The 22963-nt window shown below is 47.1% G+C and overlaps 2 protein-coding genes across 2 annotated transcripts; one reads left to right on the top strand and one right to left on the bottom strand.

The window, feature by feature from the left end:
• Positions 1 to 4190: 4190 nt before the first annotated feature.
• LOC109744982 (blue copper protein) lies at positions 4191 to 5271 on the top strand. The gene is made up of 2 exons (XM_020304119.4): positions 4191 to 4459; positions 4556 to 5271. Exons 1-2 carry the CDS (start codon positions 4294 to 4296, stop codon positions 4978 to 4980), a joined length of 591 nt encoding a protein of 196 aa, XP_020159708.1. The 5' UTR covers positions 4191 to 4293; the 3' UTR covers positions 4981 to 5271.
• Positions 5272 to 6322: 1051 nt separating this feature from the next.
• LOC109744978 (transcription factor ILR3) lies at positions 6323 to 11199 on the bottom strand. Its single transcript, XM_020304116.4, has 5 exons — positions 10837 to 11199; positions 7759 to 7824; positions 7593 to 7670; positions 7322 to 7484; positions 6323 to 6855 (listed from the first exon to the last, which is right to left on the bottom strand). The coding sequence occupies exons 1-5, from the start codon at positions 11007 to 11009 to the stop codon at positions 6580 to 6582; spliced, it is 756 nt and encodes a 251-aa protein (XP_020159705.1). The 5' UTR covers positions 11010 to 11199; the 3' UTR covers positions 6323 to 6579.
• Positions 11200 to 22963: the final 11764 nt, after the last annotated feature.

Genomic DNA, 22963 nt, shown 5'->3' with positions numbered 1-22963 from the left:
CGTACGGGTCAGCCATCTCCCGTTCGGCGCGGCACTGTAGCCATGTTGACCACGATGTCACCCACGACAGGCGCCAGTACGGCCCGCGGGCGGCGGGCCCCTTTAGCCAGAGAGACACTCGAAGGCGGCCTGGCCTCCCCTAGTCGGCCAGAGGCGTAGCCGGCTTCCAATAGCCAGCTACCTCCCTCCCTCGAAGCATGCGCCTCATTAAGGAGACAAGACGAGGTGAGGCTACAGTGAGAGCCCGCAAGGCGGTGACACTGTAGCCACGCTTCCCACAACAAAGCCCTCGTCATCAGAGGCGAGGCAACAGTAACCAGCCGCCGACAAAGCCCCCAGGCGGTGGGGCCGGCCTGCCGGCCAAGAGGCCGGCAGCCGGCGGGACCCACCAGTCGGCGGGCCCCAATGACCGGCGGAGAAGCCGGCGAGCATAGACACTGACGGCTGGGACCCGCACCCAGCCGGATTACCGTTGTACCCCTGGGGGTAGGCCTATATAAACCCCCCGGGGCACCCATGCAAAGGGTTGGTCTGATAGAGTTTCACACACCACATAGAGAGAAAAGGAGAGCTAGCCTTGCCCTTCTTCTTCCTCTAGCCAAACAGCTCAAGGAGCAGTTGTAGCTACTTGTATTGATCTAGTGATCATGCGGAGACCCCGCAGAGCAGGACTAGGGGTGTTATCTCCACGGAGAGCCCCGAACCTGGGTAAGATTCGCCGGCGTGCATGTCTTCGCCTCATCCCGTTTCCAGGCACCGGCGACGTCTTACTGGCTCCCACAATGATAAGCCACCCGTTGGCATATGTCGCACCTACCACCCGACAGCAATAGTCCAAAAGCTTTGTCTTTTCATTAAGAAGAAAATAATTGATAGTTTACATATGAAAAACTAATCGATAATCGATACATCCATGACACACGCAGACGTCAGTCTCGGTGGTGTGCACCAGCCCAACCGACGACATTGTCACCAAAGAGATCAAAGACGACACTTAAAGCACAACACCGGGTTCTAGAGCCGCCACTCCAACATCCACAGCGGCCCTGAGGCCGCACACTAGCCCAGTTGATGGCTAATCTGCCCTAGCGACCAAAGTCGACACCGATTATTGAAGCACCACTCCGACTTCCACACTGGCTCCAATGTAGCCTAGTCGATGGCTCTGTTGTCCAAGCAACCAAAACCAAAACTACATGCAAGAGATTTTCGAAGCCGTCGCTCCAACTTCTTCACCGGTCGCAGACGCCTAGTTGACGGCGACGCTTTAAAGCCGTCAAAGCCACCACAAATTGACATAAGACCGGACCTTCAAGGCATCGCCCTATGGGGGAGCAACGAGGCACGCCACCGGTGTACATGAAAAATGTACAACATATTAAATAAAAGTAGACATAAAAATATATTTTAAAAAAGTTTATTCTATATTTAAAATGTTAAACATGTATATAAAAATGTTCATGATGCATACAAAAGATGTACATTGTGAGTTAAAACAAGTTTATTGCAATTTTAAAAATGTTCACTATGTATTAAAAATGTTGAGAATGTATTTAAAGAATATTAATCGTGTATTTTAAAAATGTTAAACATGTACTCCCTTCGTTCCCAAATATTTGTCTTTCTAGGCATTTCAAATGGACACAACATACAGATGTATGTAGACATATTTTAGAGTGTAAATTCACTCATTTTGCTTCGTATGTTAAACAAAAAAAAACTGATAAAAATCATCAAAGAAACAAAGGAAAACAAAGAAACCTAATAAAAACCATAGAAAACCAATGCAAAAGAATGAAAATAGAAAGAAAGAAAGACAAACAAAGAAAACCGATGAAAACCAAGAAAGACCAATGAAAATGAAGAAAAATTAGGAAAGAACAGCACAAAAAAGTGAAAACTGAGAAAGAAGGAAAACAAAGAAAAAATAAAGAAGTGAAAGATACGAAGAAAAACAGAAAAAATGAGAAAGTTGGTGAAGAAGCAAAAAACGAAATAAAGAATAAAAGGATACAAAAAAACAAAAAAGTCGGGAGAAGCAAGCGAGCACGACCTAATCGATCTAAAAACCCGTCAAGAAAACCTAATCATTCTAAAACTGCAAAACAAAAATAAAAGACGAAAATGGACTGGCCCCGTAGCTACATGTGGAGGAAACCCTTCAGACGAGCCAGAAAAGAAAAAGGTGGCTCTATCCCCCCGCCCCCAAAAAACGAGGCAGACATGTTAATTAATGCATTAAAACAAACTACAAATAAAAATGATAATCTGGAAGAGTGCGGAAGAGAAAACGAGAAAGCAAGATCTGTGAAATGACAACTTGTCTTGAGACCAAGTTGTAAAAAAAAAGCTTGTCTTGAGACCGGCTATATTTTTTCTAAAAAAAAAATTACCTCCGGCCTCTGCATCTGGACGATGCATGCAGCCATTTTATTAATTATTATCTTATAAAATAGTACATTAGGTAGTCTCAAGCCATCATCTTAGCAACAACTGTCGCTACTTCTATCCACCTGATGAAGGGGTGCTGATAGTCCGAGCCTAATACCAAACAGACATCGCACAAATGCCTAACATCTAAAGACACACGCCCCAACCAAGCCACATACCGGGTTTGGGGCACAAACTGGTCCGACGCACTCTCTGTGTCATCGCCGCCATCTTCCACCAATCCATCTTCAGAACAGAAACTAATGCATCAACCTTGCCAGGCCTCTTCTGCCATCAACGTCACCATGACGCCAGACAGCATCCTCCTCCTGCGCGAGTCCATCTCTGCGCATCGGACTCCGAATCTCCATAGCGCCACGCCGCCGAGATCCGCCGCCATCAATGTATAAGATGAAGTACCGCTCAACCAAAGAAGTCGTCCTCTGTTCCCCGAGCCCATGTGTACCTCCATGAATGACGCCCCCAAGGGGGAAATGACACCAGAGCGCCGCCGTCATCCGATCAACTGACCTAAGATTTTCCTCGGAGGTAGCAGAGAGTGGCCTTGAACTTCTCCACAACGATGCCTTCAAGAAGGGAACGACGCAGACAGCGCCGCCACCGCCGGCCTTTGCAGTAGTCAAAAGCAAGTTTTCACTCAGATCTGTTCGAAGAAACTCCATCTCTAGTGCACGGGCCGCCGCGTCCTGCGACGTCCCAGGGAGCGGGATCCCAAGATCCGCTGCCACCGACGCCGCCACAAGGACCCACCACCCGGCCGTCATCCCTGAAGGGGACGGCGCCACCACCGTGCTCGTATCCGGCATCACGCCAACGCCTTCGGCCGCCCCCAATCACATCAGTGAAGGAGGATAGCCAACGCGAGCGCCCATCACCGCTTAGGACCGCCGGACGGCGCCCGAGCCCGACCACCCGAAGGAGAGCTGATCTGGGGTGGGAAACCCCAGATCCGCCGCCGCCAGCCCCCGCAGCGCCGCGTATAATGTATGTAGCCTCGATCGATCATGGGAAGCACGAAGCCACTAACGCGCGAGTCATGCCCGGGTACGGAGGCAGCAAGGAAGGGACTTGTGCTCACGTAGAAGGAATCACCAATAATTAACTAAGAATCTCGCATGTCAACTCATCTATATTGCGTTGAACTTAGCCAGCTAAAATATGTCAAGAAAAACTTACATTTGTTGATTTTTTGTGCGTTCCACAAGATTATGCATTTAATTCAACTAATGGCTGTCAATATGCATAAACTATATATGGGTGTTGGCCGAGCTAGTTAATTAACCCTGAAAACATGCATTCTCTGTCCATCTCCGAAGTAATTTTACATCCGAATCTGTCGAAGTATATATGTTGAGCTTGCGACGCGGCTCCACCCATTTCGGTTTCCTTTTTAAAATCTCAACTGTTCGCGCTCGTATCTTCGTATTATTTGAGTAGTTTCCAATTGGAGTAAATAAAATACTACTGCAAGAGAAGCATACTTTTGTGTGGCTAAGGATCGGGAGTCAACTTAGCACGGCTCCAAAATGAACCAGGTGCGATGTACAGTACAATCAATCGTTTTGGATTCCAAATTTGCCAATTAATTGAAGGGAGCACAGCTACTCGAATCACCCTGCAATCTCTCCTCTTTCCTGCATGTTTCATGGCAGGCCATAAACACATATACTTTTTTTGTAATTAAAAAAACGATTGGAAGAGAAAGTCTTTGGTTGTTCTAGCTCCCGGTATATATACCTCCACCCCTGGTCTGGTTGTAGCAGCAGCATCCTTCAGACGATCACAGAACCAAGCATCCACCAACAATCCCCTTCGTATCCTTTGGATCTACGCGGAGGAGACATGAAGGCCAGCTCCGGAGCATTGCTCGCCGTCATGGCGGTGGCGGCGTTGGCCACGACGGCGCTGGCGACCGACTACACGGTCGACGACTCCCTCGGCTGGGACACGTACGTCGACTACGAGAAGTGGACCGCCGACAAAATCTTCATGGTCGGCGACACCATAAGTACGTGCACAAACTTCCTATGATCTATACTCTACATGTTTTCTTCTCGACGGTAGGGTAGTGGTATAACACCGGCCGCGTGCATCAACATGGCAGCGTTCAAGTACGAGCCGTACCACAACGTGCTGGAGGTGACGGAGGCGGACTACGGCAGCTGCGCCACGGGCAGCCCCATCTCCACCCACTCCGGCGGCAAGACCACCTTCGAGCTCGGCGAGACCGGCACGCGCTACTTCATCTGCGGCATCCCCCGCCACTGCACCAACGGCACAATGCACCTCAAGATCAGCACCGTGCCGTACGACGCCGCCACCGCCGCCAAGATGGAAGAAGCAGCGGCCGCAGCCGCCCCTTCTCCGGCCTCGCTCCCCTCCCCTCCCGCTGACACCTACGCGGACGCCAAGGCCGCGCCGGCGGGCGCCCCGACCACCTCCACGCCCGCGTCCGCTCCGCGGTATCAGCAGCCGGCGGCGGCCTTGGCCGGGCTTGCGATCGCTGCTCTTGTGGCCATTGCCGCGTAAGTTGACGATGAAGCAACAAACGGACGATTTCTACGAACGCTGTAGTTCGAGCTACCGTTGTACGATATGCACGTACGTACGTACACAAGGTGGTCTGAGTATTCGTTTCGAGGCGTGGTTAACTATTCTTTGTACCAAAGGCTTTTTTCTTTCTTTCTTTCTTTCTTGTTTAAACTTTATTTACTGGTGTTAATTCCTTGTATTTGATGTGTGGATGCAGCTCCCTACTATGTAACCTCATTTTGAAGCCGATCTTCGTGATATGCTAGTACTACATTATATTTTTTGCCAGCAATTTGATACTACATTTTGATCAGCTTTGGTTGCGTCAGTTATCCAAAAAAAATCTCAGATTAATGTGCAAAATAGCTTCTAAAGTCGCCTGAATTTAGAATTTGGGTCAGTCGATTTTCATTTGAAGGAAGGAGCTCGTCGTCTTAAGGAGACAAACGCCCTCATTATTTATCTTAGGGGGGTGGGGGGTGCTGCAGTTTACCCCCAAAAAACTGGTCATCGCAGGGGTTAGAGGGATGGTCAAGGGCGGGCGGCGGCAGCACGACGGTTGAGGGAGGGCGGGGCGGTGAGGCGGTCACGGAAGCACCACCGGCCACGGGCGGCGGAGGCTGGCGGTTCGGCCGGCAGTTGTGAGTGGTTCAAATCGAGGTCAGGAAGCGGAAGACAATAAACAATGTTTTCAGGACATAGAAGAAGATCTAACGGTTCCTTTTCCATCCAACGTCTGGGAAGAAATCGACTGACCAGAGTCTAAATTCAGTCGACTGTCCCCTAGCCATTCCCTAAATTGTGCGTGTTTTCGGTCTCATCTTTTTGATTATGGTCTCATCTTTTCGATTATGAAAGTTGTGTTGCGGTACTAGCACATTTGCTCCTGGAGGCGCTAGGAACATGGAATGGACATGATCCAATTTAGTTGTATAAAATTCACGCACTACATAAAAACGAAATGTCAAAGACGGTGTAACTGGCTGGAAATTACAAAGAGACAAATATGAGCTTCAATTCTAAACTACTATTGCAGGAGAACATGAACAAATTTAGCATATATAAGATGAGTAGAGGGCACGTCTTGCTAAGAGAGGTCGTCACGTTGTACCCATTACCCAACACAACATACACACCACAGGTGCATCCATCCTGGTTCCACCTGGACTTTGCAATGCGTTTTCACATGGAAGAATCGGTAGGCCAACTGGACGCAAGAAGACCAACTAATAGCTAGCACAACCTATATATTTTTATTTTTATTTTGACCTGCAGCACAACATATTTATGTTATAGGTCAAAAATCACGGGCAACATGTCGAACAAAGTAACAAGTCGGTAATGCTATGGCGTCCAAGCGCCATTTGCTTCAACGGATGGTATTTATTTACTAACAATATACAACGGTTTCACAAGATAATCAAATGTTCCCGGGTGATACAACGACGACGCTTCAGTTCGGTTCTTGATTTAACTACATATAGTAACACTAAACGGCTTCTGCATAGTAACACTGACGACTAAGATATACTTTAACGGACGGCTTTTTAGCCATCCTTCCCCATGAGATAGATGAGGCAAATGATTTTTGCTGGCTTATGCAACCGGAGGGCATGACTTGGGGTCATCGGAGGTATCAACATCTGAAGGCGGCATGAACTGCCACATGGGAAATCCTGGGTAGCTCATCACAGGCATCATCAGCTTGTGCCCTGCCGCTTGGCCTTGGGCGGCAGCGAATGCAGCAGCTGGGATGACAGAAGGGTGTGGTACGAGGCTCTGACGGGCATTCATGAACTTAATCTGCTGCTCCAGGCTCTCTTTCTCCGCCTTCAACTTTTGCTTCTCATCTCGTAGCTCATTCTTCTCAGCCTGCAAAACCCAAGGATCTAAGAATCAATTTGTTTGTTGGACGAACGATTTACCACAAATATATATCTTACAAGAATCTTTGATAATAATTAATCAAAAAGTAATGTTTAAACAGAAATTAATGAACATTAAAGCAGTTTTAAGAGTTGATGGATTGCTTGACATCTACTCATCTACAAGCCTATTGATTCAGCTTGTGTGAATATTAGATATATTTCTGTATGAAACAAGAAATATAAGTTCAGAACATAAAGAGAAGTATATGGACATCTGTATACTCCCTCCGTAAAGAAATATAAGAGCGTTTACATCACTAGTGATCTAAACGGTCTTATATTTCTTTACAGAGGGAGTACAAATTACTCCCTCCATAAATAAATATAAGAGCGTTTAGACAACTACTTTACTGATCTAAACGCTCTTATATTTGTCTACAGAGGGAGTAGTTAAGTGGAACAATAAAAACCTTTAGCTCTCTAATCTTCTCTTGGAGAGACTCATTGGAATCCTTCAACTTCTCTGCTTCACTACGCAATTCAGTTACCGCACGGATAGCATCATTTAATATAGCACATTTGTCGATTTTAGGTGTTTTCCCCGGATCCAAGACAGCACCCAATTCCAAGAACCTAACAGACAGAAGACCATAAGCTCCATTGAACCTAAGACAAAAATGCTGCTACAACAAAAACAACTCTAATAGAATAAACAAAATGAAATTGCTGGCAGGGACATACCTCTCGTTTAGCTTGTCCCTTCTCACTTTCTCCCTGCATGCTTTGGAGCTAGGTTGAGCACCAGTTTCTGACCTAGGACTGTTGCAATTGCGTGCTAAGTTGGAAACATTCAACAGAAAATACCGAATTCAGGGACTCCGAATAAAGCATATAGACATAAACAAACCGTTTATTTTTCGGTTGTCCTTTGGCATGGTCCCAGTCCACCGAAACAGAGCTATTGATTTCAGCACTGATAACAAGTAAAATCGCAGATAAGAATGTAAAATTCACAATATACACTATAATAAGCAGCAATATTAGTATTGCAAAGCCAAAATAAGGCACTGGTGAAAAGCACATTTGCAGTTAAGAATGTCAAAATCATGATATAGTGCACAATCATAAGTTTCGAAGACGGGCGTAGCAAGGGGAATAATACTGTATAAGACTTGGGCAAATTTACCAGAGACAGCCTACAGCAGGTGAAATACTGGAATGAAAAAAAAAGAATGGTTCTACATCTAAACAGCACAGGAGGCCGCCTCTGTTCATGCAGCGAGGACAACTCAGAGAACTACCATTAATAAACGGGCGGTCATGCCCTAAGGTGTAATCATAAATAATTCTTAAGATGGAAACATATGCCAATAAATCAGCACTACTTGCTCGGCTAAAGCTGGAATTCCAACATATGGGTCCCCAACCCTCATCTCACCCATTTTTTTTCTGAACCTTGATACATGTAGCACGATCTATAGAAATCAGATCACTTAAAATACTCCCCCAGCACATAAATCTTTTTTTGGAACTGCCCAGCACATAAATCTGATACCATTAGCTTTATCCGACATAAATGTGTCTCACTAAACAAAGAAAACAATTAGGAGTACATCCCTAAATGTTGGCAATGCCAATGACCATGTCAACCTTTTTCATTTGAACTCTGCCCTTGCTCCAGTGATCCAGAATAAGAAGAGGAAAGTATAGTTATCCCCCTGAAATCCTCCCTGATGGACTCATATCCCCCTAATTAAACTCTGAAACCAGACTATTTACACCCTGAACTTTGCAAAACTGGTATGAATGTCGCCCTGAGCGGTTTTGAGGAGAATAGAAGGTGGTTTTGATCTTTATCTCTCTCCTCACCTGTGTGACCGGAAGTACCACTTGGGCAAGCCAGGCGGAGCGGGCAGCAAGGTGGTTGGAACCACAGCAGCGCGAGCGCGGCAGAAGGGAGCGCCGGGCAGAGGACCACATTGCGGTCAGGCGCGGCGGCGACGAAGAAGGCTCAAGTACGTGCCAGACATCAGCTTCCGGACTGACAATGGTCCATTCAAGGTCCTGGCTGAATTACAACAGACGCAAACAAATGACATGATTTTGGTTTTCTTTCTTATGCTGTGGTGAAGCTTAGGAATTCGGGTTTTGAATTTGACGGAATTGAAGCCAACTGGGCCGCCAAGATGGTTGTCGCCACTGACGCCAGCATGTCGTGGGTGATGTGCAAGCAGGACGACGGCCCCGACCCCATGGTAAGCTACAACTCCCTCTCGTTCTCGTTCTCATTCTCATCTCACAGTTGCCATCAATGCCATGGCCCATGGCGCAATGGAAAAGAGAAAATTGCAGTGCCAGCTAATTTAACCACTTCGCTTTCTTGCAGTGGGCGCGTGCTTCCGTTAGGACATCACATCACCAGATCAAGCTGCCAACTTTGCATCCTAGCACTGGCACAACAAAATATATACTCTGTGCTAATTCGTCCCTTTTCTTCTTCTATTAAAATTGACAAATTGTCAGTTGTTCGTTGTGTAATGATGAATGGATTCGTGATGGCTGCAAAAAAACACCTGCAATGCCTTCTACTGTGACTACTTCCCCCCAACTCCAGCAGCAAGCCTACCATGTGGACCGAGGCCCAGCCTGGATGGTAAGTTTGCACGAAGCGTGGAAATTTCACGATAAACAGCACTGGAATTGCAATCTGCAATGCAAGCATGTCACGACATTGCTGACAGCCTGACATGATCGAATATGTCGATGCAAGGTTCACAGCATTTGGTGGCGCGGTGCCGCACCGGCCGGTGGAGGACATGGCATTCGCAGTGGCGAGGTTCATTCCAAAGTACGGCTCCTTCGTCAACTACTATATGGTGAGCAACTGATGCTGGCTATCACATGTTATCACTCGGATGTTTCGGTTTTTAGTTGTAGTGGCACCTAACATTTGATCTGTCTTTCGGTCCCATGGAGGAAAAAATTTCGACCCGACTGCCAGTGGCTCGTTCATTGCGACGAGCTACGACTATGATGCACCGATCGACGAATATGGTACGTGAGCAGTACTCCCGTTGCGGCGGATTCAGCTCATGCTTCGCTTTCCCGGATGCAAAAAGAGTGGTAATTGATGAGGCATTCTGTTCTGATTGTCTGAAACCATTGTTGCCATGGTGCACAAGTCTGCTTAGGCAGCCGAAATGGGGACACCAGAGGGACCTGCACAAGGCCATCAAGCAGGCCAAGCTGGTGCTTGTCTCCAGTGATCCCTCCGTTCAGCGCATTGGGAACTACGAGAAGGTTCGATGTCGTTCCATCCCTAGGCAAATTCTAGTGACAAGAGATCCAAAAATGGTCGTGAACTTTCTGGCACAGCGAAAAAAAATCAGATCAAAACCACCTTCAATTCTCCCCGAAACCGCTCAGGGTGACATTTATACCGGTTTTGCAAAGTTCAGGGTGTAAATAATCTAGTTTTAGAGTTTAAGGGGATGTGCATCTCAAGGAGGATTTTAGAAGGAAACTATACTTTCCTCGAATAAAAGTGAAAATGTGTATGCATTCTATGCACTGCATATTTAGTATATACACCCGAACCAAAGGAGCCCTGCACATACTGAACAGTCCGTCCCACCATGCACCTTCCACAAGACCCATTTAAAATTCATGTGCAAAACCATCTCCTCTAACCGAACACCAATGAGACAATCAAAACCATTCCTAATACACAAACAAAGATGCTCGCTCATGTAAGTAATTCTAGAACATGCAATCTTTAGTCCATGATGCAAATTCCACATAGGCTGTAGTGTTTTACTAATCTACAACCACACGTTACAATTATGCTATCAGCCGCATCGGTTTATGCTATAGGTGATAGCATAGAGACACCAGCAGCAAATCAGGACACGGAATGTATAAAGTGGAGACCAGCCGCGCGTGGGCGCGATCGAGCCTGAGAAGAGGAGAAACCGCAATTACATACCAGGGATTGGGAGCCGGGGTGGCGGAGACGGCCTGCGCAAGAGTGTGCATCTGCGGCTGCATCGGCGGGGTCCAGTAGAAGCCTCCTGCGGATGCCGCGGCGAAGTCGGCGGCAGCAAGGTCGTCCATGAGGGGGCAGTCGAATACCCAGTTTGATCCTTCCGGGGATGCCATGGCGCCGGAGCGGCTCTCCGGGTCCAGCGAAGATTGCCGGGGGGCTAGGGTTCCGCGGTCGCGTCGGAATTGGGGGATATTTCGGGGTTGGGGTGGTGAGCGGGGAAGCGGTCGTGGGCTCCGGCGCCGAGATAAGGATCAAAGCAGGGGTAGGAGCACGAGGTTAACGAGTACGGACAACTGAGAGTCCGGAACGAATGGGCCTAAAGATTATGGGCCTGGTGACCTGAGCAGCATGCCTAAGAAAAATAGACGCCTACCCCTAAAAAAAAGACGCCTCCCCCGCTAAAAAAAGAAAACGTTTGCTTTCAACAGGTTGATTTCTTCCTCCTGTAAACCTCTCCTTCTGCTCAACATGTGTCACGCTGGCCCTACGCACCGCTGTCCACTCTCCTTATCCCTTCGCACGAACTACACGTCGCACGACCCACACGTTTTCCTCTGCTTCATTCCTTACCTTTTCCCCTGCTCATGGATCTCATCATTTCTCCGCTCCGGCAGCTCGTGTCCTGCCGTCACGCACAAATCAGGCCGTTGCTGCAGGGGGGTGTTGCAGTGAAGCCACCGGCGCGTAGTGGGATACTGTGATGGAGCTAAGACACGCGTGTGGGGGGAGACCGTCGGTGCTGCGATGGAGCACCGCCGCGCTTGTGGTGGGGCTGCACTAAAGCTTCGCCAACGGCCATCGGGTGATGCGATGGGATATGCGACGGCAGCCGGTGCTGTGATGGAGCAACACCCGCACGGCGGGGCGCTACAGTGAAGCATGCGACGGCCGTCGGGGTGCTGCGATGGAGCACCACCGCCCTAGCGGCGGCGCTGCACTGAAGCTTCGCCGTCGGCCATCAGGTGCTACAATGGGAAATGCTACGGCGGCCGGTGCTGCGATGGATCACCACCACGCGGTGAGGCGCTGCAGCGAAGCATGCGACAGCCATTCGGGTGCTGCGATGGAGCACCACCACGTGGTGGGGCGCCGTAGCGAAGCATGCGACGAGCGTTCGGGTGCTGCGATGGAGCACCGCGCGCGCCGATGGCGGTGCTCGCTGGTGGAGCGTCGTTGCGCTACCGGCGAGGGGCGCGACTCCTGCTACGAGGCAGGGGGTGTTGCTTCCCCACGACGACACGGTCGTTGCTTTTGCTGCGGCTGTGATGAGAGGAGAAGGACATGTCCGACGCGTTGACCAGATCCAACAACTGTGACGGGATGAATCCAAAAACGCGCGACCCGACTGATTCAAGGAAATCATCTGGATGATTTGTTGCAGCCACCAAAAAATGGACGCGTAAGTTTCCCTCTCGTTAGGGTTCCTCTCCCCCAATGGCGCTTCTGGCTCCTCGTGGAGATCTTCGATCCCCTTCCCTCACCCTTTGCCACCTTCGTCGTGGTCTTAGGTGAGCGTGGCTAAGGTTTCTCCTGGCTGCGGTACCAAGGTTTTTTCACGAGCAAGAGAATCTGATGGAGAGATCGACTTCGGCATCGGGCGCGACTCTGAGTGACATGGAGAAGATGATGAAGGAGATGGGTCTCGGCGAGGATGATCTGAATGATGTTATTTTGGAGGATGGCCACATCCCAAAGGATGTTGCAAGATGGATGGTGATCGCGCATGTCCACATGACCAAGCCCTACTCCCAGTATTGGTTCTATAAAAACATGAGGGTAGCCTGGGACCATGCCTGAGAGGTAAAATTCAGGCCACTTGAGGATAATCTCTATACTCTTTCTTGTGTTTGGGCGACTAGAAAGAGTAATGGAAGAAGGGCCTTGAATGTTCAATGGAAAGCTGTAGTGAATGAACCCTATGATGGATACACTAGACCCTCAACAATAGCTCAACAAGATTGAGATGTGGATCCAGATTCATCACCTACCAGACTTGTTCTTTCACTTGATCAAATCTTTGGCATCAACGGTGGGTTAATTTGTTTATGCTGAGTACAAATCTCAAGACTTCGAGGGGAACTTTTTCCGTGTAAGGGTGAAGATAGATGTCACCAAACGCTTGAAGAATGTCATTTCTCTGGTTATCAAGAGAAAAAGGGAGATCTTTATAGTCAACTATGAAGCTCACCGGGGATTGATGCGCCATTTGTGGCCTCCTCGAGCACCTTTATAAAGAGTGCGGCAATGGCATACATGCTCCATCAACTTTGGTCTTCAAAAACCTCCGGGCAGAATGGTGCAGGGGCGTCGGTCGGGGCCCGGGAGCGAGTGGAGGTAGAGGCAACAGAGGCAACAGAGGGGGTGGATGCTCCGGAAGGGGTGCTGGCCGTGGACAGCCAGAACAGGAGCAAGGAGACTGGTCTAAGAAGGAGACATATCCAGTGGCACACTCCGCAGATGCAACGATGATCGATGCCGATGGAAACATGAAAAAGGGGAGCGTCACAGGTGGTTGAACTTTTGTTGGCACTCACTGGCTCCTCACCACAGTTGCTTGAAGGCAATAACATGCTTGCTTTACCCCCTCTGGCAGTGCTCCAAAGCCCATATTCGAAGCAAGATCGAAAGAGGAACAAGGTCACCCCAGTAGCGACAGACAAAGGAAATGACAAGAACAAAAACAATGATGCGTGTTTGGCGGGCTCCCAAGGGGGGTCGCGCCTAGCGCACTGAGTCTCCTCTGTTGGAACTGTCGCGGGATAGGCTAACTCATGACAGTTTGAGATATTTGGGATCTAACGAAGCAATTTTCCCCCTTTAATTTTGAAGGAAATATGCCCTAGAGGCAATAATAAAGTTGTTATTTTATATTTCCTTATTCATGATAAAGGTTTATTATTCATGCTAGAATTGTATTGACCGGAAACCTTAATACATGTGTGAATACATAAATAAAACCATGTCCCTAGTGAGCCTCTACTAGACTAGCTTGTTGATCAAAGATGGTTAAGGTTTCCTAACCATGGACATGAGTTGTCATTTGATAGCGGGATCACATCATTAGGAGAATGATGTGATGGACAAGACCCATCCGTTAGCTTAGCATAATGATCGTTCAGTTTTATTGCTATTGCTTTCTTCATATCAAATACATATTCCTTCGACTATGAGATTATGCAACTCTCGGATACCGGAGGAATGCCTTGTGTGCTATCAAAGGTCACAACATAACTGGGTGATTATAAAGATGCTCTACAGGTATCTCTGAAGGTGTTTGTTGAGTTGGCATAGATCGAGATTAGGATTTGTCACTTCGAGTATCAGAGAGGTATCTCTGGGCCCTCTCGGTAATGCACATCATAAGAAGCCTTGCAAGCAAAGTGACTAATGAGTTAGTTGCAGGATAATGTATTACGGAACGAGTAAAGAGACTTGTCGGTAACGAGATTGAACTAGGTATGAAGATACCGACGATCGAATCTCGGGCAAGTAACATACCGACAGACAAAGGGAATAACGTATGTTATCATAACGGTTCGACCAATAAAGATCTTCGTAGAATATGTAGGAGCCAATATGGGCATCTAGGTTCCGCTATTGGTTATTGACTAGAGAGGTGTCTCGGTCATGTCTACATAGTTCTCGAACCCGTAGGGTCCGCGCGCTTAACGTTCGATGACGATATTGTATTATATGAGTTATGTGATTTGGTGATCGAACGTTGTTCGGAGACCCGGATGAGATCACGGACATGACTAGGAGTCTCGAAATGGTCGAGAGGTAAAGATTGATATATAGGATGATAGTATTTGGACACCGGAAATGTTCCGGAGGGTACCGGGTACATATCAGGTTACCGGAAGGGGTTCCGGGCACCCCCGGCAAAAGATATGGGCCTTATGGGCCAAGAGGGGAAACGCACCAGCCACCAGGGCCTGGTGCGTCCCCCATATGGGCCGAACCAGGGGGAGAAGAAAAGAGGGGAAGAGAAAGGAAAGGGGGGATTCGACCTCCCCCTTCCCTTTCTCCCCCCTCCTCTTTCTTTCCCCCTCCGGTAAATAAGGAAGGGGGCGGCCGGCCTAGGAGGAACCCAAGTAGGATTCGGTCCTACTTGGGGCGCCTCCTGGCCTCTCCCCTCTCCCTCCCACCTATATATATATATATGTGTGTGGGGGGGCGCCCCTAGCACACACCAGACAATTGCCTAGCCGTGTGCGGCGCCCCCCTCAACCGTTTACACCCTCAGTCATATTTTCGCAGTGCTTAGTGATGTCTACTACGCAACCTTCTTCTTGTAGATGTTGTTGGGCCTCCAAGTGCAGAGGTTTGTAGGACAGTAGTAAATTTCCCTCAAGTGGATGACCTAAGGTTTATCAATCAGTGGGGCGTAGGATGAAGATGGTCTCTCTCAAGCAACCCTGCAACCAAATAACAAAGAGTCTCTTGTGTCCCCAACACACCCAATACAATGGTAAATTGTATAGGTGCACTAGTTTGGCGAAGAGATGGTGATACAAGTGCAATATGGATGGTAGATGTAGGTTTTTGTAATCTGAAAATATAAAAACAGCAAGGTAGCAAGTGATAAAAGTGAGCGTAAACGGTATTGCAATGCGTTGAAACAAGGCCTAGGGCTCATACTTTCACCAGTGCAAGTTCTCTCAACAATAATAACATAATTGGATCATATAACTATCCCTCAACATGCAACAAAGAGTCACTCCAAAGTCACTAATAGCAGAGAACAAACGAAGAGATTATTGTAGGGTACGAAACCACCTTAAAATTATCCTTTCTGATCGATCTATTCAAGAGTCCGTAGTAAAATAACACGAAGCTACTCTTTCCGTTCGATCTATCATAGAGTTCGTACTAGAATAACACCTTAAGACACAAATCAATCAAAACCCTAATGTTGTTGGGGAACGTAGTAATTTCAAAAAAAATCCTACGCACACACAGGGTCATGGTGATGCATAGCAACGAGAGGGGAGAGTGTTGTCCACGTACCCTCGTAGACCGAAAGCGGAAGCGTTAGCACAACGCGGTTGATGTAGTCGTACGTCTTCACGATCCGACCGATCTAGTACCGAACGCACGGCACCTCCGAGTTCAGCACGTTCAGCTCGATGACGTCCCTTGAACTCCGATCCGGCCGAGCTTTGAGGGAGAGTTTCGTCAGCACGACGGCGTGGTGACGATGATGATGTTCTACCGACGCAGGGCTTCGCCTAAGCACCGCTACGATATTATCGAGGTGGATTATGGTGGAGGGGGGCACCACACAGGGCTAAGAGATCAAGAGATCAATTGTTGTGTCTATGGGGTGCCCCCCTCCTCCGTATATAAAGGGGGGGAGGAGGAGAGGGCCGGCCAAGGGGAGAGGCGCGCCCAAGGGGGGCAATCCTACTCCAAGTAGGATTCCCCCTTCTTTCCTAGTCCAAGTAGGACAGGGGAAGGAAGGGAAGGAGAAGGAGAAGGAAGGAGAGGGAGGAAAAGGAGGAAAGGGGGCCCGCCCCCCTAGTCCAATTCGGTTTGGGCTAGGGGGGCCGCGCGCCCTGCCTCCTCTCTTCCACCACTTGGCCCATGAGGCCCATAGCTTCTTCCTCGTATTGCCGTAACTCCCCGGTACCCCCGAAAATACCCGAATCACTCGGAACCTTTCCGATGTCCGAATATAGTCGTCCAATATATCGATCTTTATGTCTTGACCATTTCGAGACTCCTCGTCATGTCCCCGATCTCATCCGGGACTCCGAACTACCTTCGGTACATCAAATCACATAAACTCATAATACAATCGTTATCGAACTTTAAGCGTGCGAACCCTACGGGTTCGAGAACTATGTAGACATGACCGAGACACGTCTCCGGTCAATAACCAATAGCGGAACCTAGATGCTCATATTAGCTCCCACATATTCTACGAAGATCTTTATCGGTCAGACCGCATAACAACATACGTTGTTCCCTTTGTCATCGGTATGTTACTTGCCCGAGATTCGATCGTCGGTATCTCAATACCTAGTTCAATCTCGTTACTGGCAAGTCTCTTTACTCGTTCCGTAATACATCATCTCGCAACCAACTCATTAGTTGCAATGCTTGCAAGGCTTAAGTGATGTGCATTACCGAGTGGGCCCAGAGATACCTCTTCGACAATCAGAGTGACAAATCATAATCTTGAAATACGCCAACCCAACAAGTACCTTTGGAGACACCTGTAGAGCACCTTTATAATCACCCAGTTACATTGTGACGTTTGGTAGCACACAAAGTGTTCCTCCGGTAAACGGGAGTTGCATAATCTCATAGTCATAGGAACATGTATAAGTCATGAAGAAAGCAATAGCAACATACTAAACGATCAAGTGCTAAGCTAATGGAATGGGTCAAGTCAATCACATCATTCTCCTAATGATGTGATCCCGCTAATCAAATGACAACTCATGTCTATGGCTAGGAAACATAACCATCTTTGATCAACGAGCTAGTCAAGTAGAGGCATACTAGTGACACTCTGTTTGTCTATGTATTCACACATGTATTACGTTTCCGGTTAATACAATTCTAGCATGAATAATAAACATTTATCATGATATAAGGAAATAAAAAATAACTTTATTATCGCCTCTAGGGCATATTTCCTTCAGTCTCCCACTTGCACTAGAGTCAATAATCTAGTTCACATCACCATGTGATTTAACACCAATAGTTCACATCACCATGTGATTAACACCCATAGTTCACATCGTCATGTGACCAACACCCAAAGGGTTTACTAGAGTCAATAATCTAGTTCACATCGCTATGTGATTAACACCCAAAGAGTACTAAGGTGTGATCATGTTTTGCTTGTGAGATAATTTTAGTCAACGGGTCTGTCACATTCAGATCCGTATGTATTTTGCAAATTTCTATGTCAACAATGCTCTGCACGGAGCTACTCTAGCTAATTGCTCCCACTTTCAATATGTATCTAGATCGAGACTTAGAGTCATCCAGATCGGTGTCAAAGCTTGCATCGACGTAACTCTTTACAACGAACTCTTTATCACCTCCATAACCGAGAAATATTTCCTTATTCCACTAAGGATAATTTTGACCGCTGTCCAGTGATCTACTCCTAGATCACTATTGTACCCTCTTGCCAAACTCTTGGTGAGGTACACAATAGATCTGGTACACAGCATGGCATACTTTATAGAACCTATGGCTGAGGCATAGGGAATGACTTTCATTCTCTTTCTATCTTCTGCCGTGGACGGGCTTTGAGTCTTACTCAATTTCACACCTTGTAACACAGGCAAGAACTCTTTCTTTGACTGTTCCATTTTGAACTACTTCAAAATTTTGTCACGGTATGTACTCATTGAAAAAACTTATCAAGCGTCTTGATCTATCTCTATAGATCTTGATGCTCAATATGTAAGTAGCTTTACCAAGGTCTTTCTTTGAAAAACTCCTTTCAAATACTCCTTTATGCTTTCCAGAAAATTCTACATTATTTCCGATCAAAAATATGTCATTCACATATATTTATCAGAAATGTTGTAGTGCTCCCACTCACTTTCTTGTAAATACAGGTTCACCACTGTGACGCCCCCGATTCGACCGTACACTAATCATACACGCAAATGTGCACGATCAAGATCAGGGACTCACGGGAAGATTGTTGGAAATATGCCCTAGAGGCAATAATAAATTGGTTATTATTATATTTCCTTGTTCATGATAATCGTTTATTATCCATGCTAGAATTGTATTGATAGGAAACTCAGATACATGTGTGGATACATAGACAACACCATGTCCCTAGTAAGCCTCTAGTTGACTAGCTCGTTGATCAATAGATGGTTACGGTTTCCTGACCATGGACATTGTATGTCGTTGATAACGGGATCACATCATTAGGAGAATGATGTGATGGACAAGACCCAATCCTAAGCCTAGCACAAGATCGTGTAGTTCGTTTGCTAAGAGCTTTTCTAATGTCAAGTATCATTTCCTTAGACCATGAGATTGTGCAACTCTCGGATACCGTAGGAATGCTTTGGGTGTACCAAACGTCACAACGTAACTGGGTGGCTATAAAGGTGCACTACAGGTATCTCTGAAAGTGTCTGTTGGGTTAGCACAAATCGAGACTGGGATTTGTCACTCCGTGTAAACGGAGAGGTATCTCTGGGCCCACTCGGTAGAACATCATCATAATGTGCACAATGTGACAAAGGAGTTGATCACGGGATGATGTGTTACGGAACGAGTAAAGAGACTTGCCGGTAACGAGATTGAACAAGGTATCGGGATACCGACGATCGAATCTCGGGCAAGTAACATACCGATAGACAAAGGGAATTGTATACGGGATTGATTGAATCCTCGACATCGTGGTTCATCCGATGAGATCATCGAGGATCATGTGGGAGCCAACATGGGTATCCAGATCCCGCTGTTGGTTATTGACCGGAGAGTCGTCTCGGTCATGTCTGCGTGTCTCCCGAACCCGTAGGGTCTACACACTTAAGGTTCGGTGACACTAGGGTTGTAGAGATATTAGTATGCGGTAACCCGAAAGTTGTTCGGAGTCCCGGATGAGATCCCGGACGTCACGAGGAGTTCCGGAATGGTCCGGAGGTAAAGATTTATATATGGGAAGTCTTATTTTGGTCGGCGGAAAAGTTTCGCGCATTATCGGTATTGTACCGGGAGTGCCGAAAGGGGTCCGGGGGTCCACCAGCCCCGAGGGGCCACATGGGCTGTAGGGGTGTGCGCCTTGGCCTATATGGGCCAAGGGCACCAGCCCCAAGAGGCCCATGCGCCAAGAGATAAGGGAAAGGGAGAGTCCTAAAGGGGGAAGGCACCTCCGAGGTGCCTTGGGGAGGATGGACTCCTCCCTGGCCGCACCCTTCCTTGGAGGAAGGGCCAAGGCTGCGCCCCCCCTCTCCCTTGGCCCTATATATAGTGGGGGGAGGGAGGGCTGCAATACCTAAGCCCTGGCGCCTCCCTCTCCCTCCCGTGACACATCTCCCTCCTCCCGCAGCGCTTGGCGAAGCCCTGTTGGAATCCCGCTACTTCCACCACCACGCCGTCGTGCTGCTGGATCTCCATCAACCTCTCCTCCCCCCTTGCTGGATCAAGAAGGAGGAGACGTCGCTGCTCCATACGTGTGTTGAACACGGAGGTGCCGTCCGTTCGGCGCTAGGATCATCGGTGATTTGGATCACGACGAGTACGACTCCATCAACCCCGTTCACTTGAACGCTTCCGCTCGCGATCTACAAGGGTATGTAGATGCACTCCTTTCCCCTTGTTGCTAGTATACTCCATAGATGGATCTTGGTGATGCGTAGGAAATTTTGAAATTCTGCTACGATCCCCAAAAGTGGCATCATGAGCTAGGTCTATGCGTAGTTTCTATGCACGAGTAGAACACAAAGTAGTTGTGGGCGTCAATTTTGTCAATTTACTTGCCGTTACTAGTCTTATCTTGATTCGGCGGCATCGTGGGATGAAGCGGCCCGGACCGACCTTACACGTACTCTTACGTGAGACAGGTTCCACCGGCTGACATGCACTAGTTGCATAAGGTGGCTAGCGGGTGTCTGTCTCTCCCACTTTAGTCGGATCGGATTCGATGAAAAGGGTCCTTATGAAGGGTAAATAGAAATTGGCATATCACGTTGTGGCTTTTGCGTAGGTAAGAAACGTTCTTGCTAGAATCCCATAGCAGCCACGTAAAACATGCAACAACAATTAGAGGACGTCTAACTTGTTTTTGCAGGGTATGCTATGTGATGTGATATGGCCAAAAGGATGTGATGAATGATATATGTGATGTATGAGATTGATCATGTTCTTGTAATAGGAATCACGACTTGCATGTCGATGAGTATGACAACCGGCAGGAGCCATAGGAGTTGTCTTAATTTATTGTATGACCCGCGTGTCAATGAAAACGCCATGTAATTACTTTACTTTATTGCTAACCGTTAGCCATAGTAGTAGAAGTAATAGTTGGCGAGACAACTTCATGAAGACACGATGATGGAGATCATGATGATGGAGATCATGGTCTCATGCCGGTGACGAAGGTGATCATGCCGCGCCTCGAAGATGGAGATCAAAAGGCGCAAGATGATATTGGCCATATCACGTCACTTTATGATTTGCATGTGATGTTTATCATGTTTACATCTTATTTGCTTAGAACGACGGTAGCAAAAATAAGATGATCCCTCACTAAAATTTCAAGAGACGTGTTCCCCCTAACTGTGCACCGTTGTGAAGGTTCGTTGTTTCGAAGCACCATGTGATGATCGGGTGTGATAGATTCTAACGTTCGAATACAACGGGTGTTGACGAGCCTAGCATGTACAGACATGGCCTCGGAACACATGCGAAACACTTAGGTTGACTTGACGAGCCTAGCATGTACAGACATGGCCTCAGAACACAAGAGATCGAAAGGTTGAACATGAGTCGTATAGTAGATGCGATCAACATGGAGATGTTCATCGATGATGACTAGTCCGTCTCACGTGATGATCGGACACAGCCTAGTTTGACTCGGATCATGTATCACTTAGATGACTAGAGGGATGTCTATCTGAGTGGGAGTTCATTAAATAATCAGATGAACTTAATTATCATGAACATAGTCAAAAGGTCTTTGCAAATTATGTCATAGCTTACGCTTTAGTTTTACTGTTTAAGATATGTTCCTAGAGAAAATTTAGTTGAAAGTTAATAGTAGCAATTATGCGGACTGGGTCCGTAAACTGAGGATTGTCCTCATTGCTGCACAGAAGGCTTATGTCCTTAATGCACCGCTCGGTGTGCTGAACCTCGAGCGTCGTCTGTAGATGTTATGAAACATCTGACATACACGTTTTGATGACTACGTGATAGTTCAGTGTGTGATGCTAACGGTTTAAAATTGTGGCGACAAGACGGTTTTGAAACGTCGCAGAACATATGAGATGTTCCAAAATGCCCACGTCGAGAGGTATGAGACCTCTGGCAAGTTTCTTAAGCCTGCAAACTAAGGGAGAAAAGCTCAATCGTTGAGCATGTGCTCAGATTGTCTGAGTACCACAATCGCTTGAATCGAGTGGGAGTTAATCTCCCAGATGAGATAGTGATGGTTCTCCATAGTCACTGCCACCAAGCTATTGGAGCTTCGTGATGAACCATAACATATCAGGGATAGATATGATGATCCTTGAGCAACTCGCGATGTTTGACACCGCGAAAGTAGAAATCAAGTAGGAGCATCAATTGTTGATGGTTAGTAAAACCACTAGTTTCAAGAAGGGCAAGGGAAGAAGGGATACTTCATGAAACAGCAAATCATTTGCTGCTCTAGCGAAGAATCCCAAGGTTAAACCCAAACCCGAGACTAAGTGCTCCTGTAATGAGGGGAACGGTCACTGAAGCAGAACTACCCTAGATACTTGGTAGATGAGAAGGCAGGCAAGGTCGACAGAAGTATATTGGATATACATTATATGAATGTGTACTTTACTAGTACTCCTAGCAGCACCAGGGTATTAGATACCGGTTCAGTTGCTAAGTGTTAGTAACTCGAAATAAAAGCTGCGGAATAAATGGAGACTAGCTAAAGGTGAGATGACGATGTGTGTTGGAAGTGTTTCCAAGGTTAATGTGATCAAGCATCGCATGCTCCTTCTACCATCGAGATTGGTGTTTGCGTTGAGCATAAACATGATTGGATTATGTTTATCACAATACGGTTATTCATTTAAGGAGAATAATGGTTACTCTGTTTATTTGAATAATACCTTCAATGGTCTTGCACCTAAAATGAATCTCGATCGCAGTGATACACATGTTCGTGCCAAAAGATATAAAATAGTAATGATAGTACCACATACTTGTGGCACTGCCATTTGAGTCATATTGGTATAGAACGCATGAAGAAGCTCCATGTAGATGGATCTTTGGACTCAGTCGTTTTTGAAAAGATTGAGACATGCGAACCATGTCTATTGGTATATATGCATGAAGAAACTCCAGGCAGATGGATCGTTTGGACTCACTTGAT

Source organism: Aegilops tauschii, chromosome 2 (genome assembly GCF_002575655.3).
Source record: "Aegilops tauschii subsp. strangulata cultivar AL8/78 chromosome 2, Aet v6.0, whole genome shotgun sequence".
NCBI lineage: Eukaryota > Viridiplantae > Streptophyta > Magnoliopsida > Poales > Poaceae > Aegilops > Aegilops tauschii.
This window is presented reverse-complemented; position numbering and strand designations above follow the sequence as displayed.

What these genes read in the sequence shown, in the direction of transcription:
- LOC109744982 (XM_020304119.4), top strand. Translation starts at nt 4,294, where the DNA reads ATGAAGGCCAGCTCCGGAGCATTGCTCGCCGTCATGGCGGTGGCGGCG. An exon ending in CATGGTCGGCGACACCATAA is followed by an intron (nt 4,460 to 4,555) that starts GTACGTGCACAA and finishes TCAACATGGCAG; the next exon opens with CGTTCAAGTACGAGCCGTAC.
- LOC109744978 (XM_020304116.4), bottom strand. Translation starts at nt 11,009, where the DNA reads ATGGCATCCCCGGAAGGATCAAACTGGGTATTCGACTGCCCCCTCATG. An exon ending in GGACAACCGAAAAATAAACG is followed by an intron (nt 7,671 to 7,758) that starts GTTTGTTTATGT and finishes CAATTGCAACAG; the next exon opens with TCCTAGGTCAGAAACTGGTG. An exon ending in AGAAGATTAGAGAGCTAAAG is followed by an intron (nt 6,856 to 7,321) that starts GTTTTTATTGTT and finishes TGGGTTTTGCAG; the next exon opens with GCTGAGAAGAATGAGCTACG.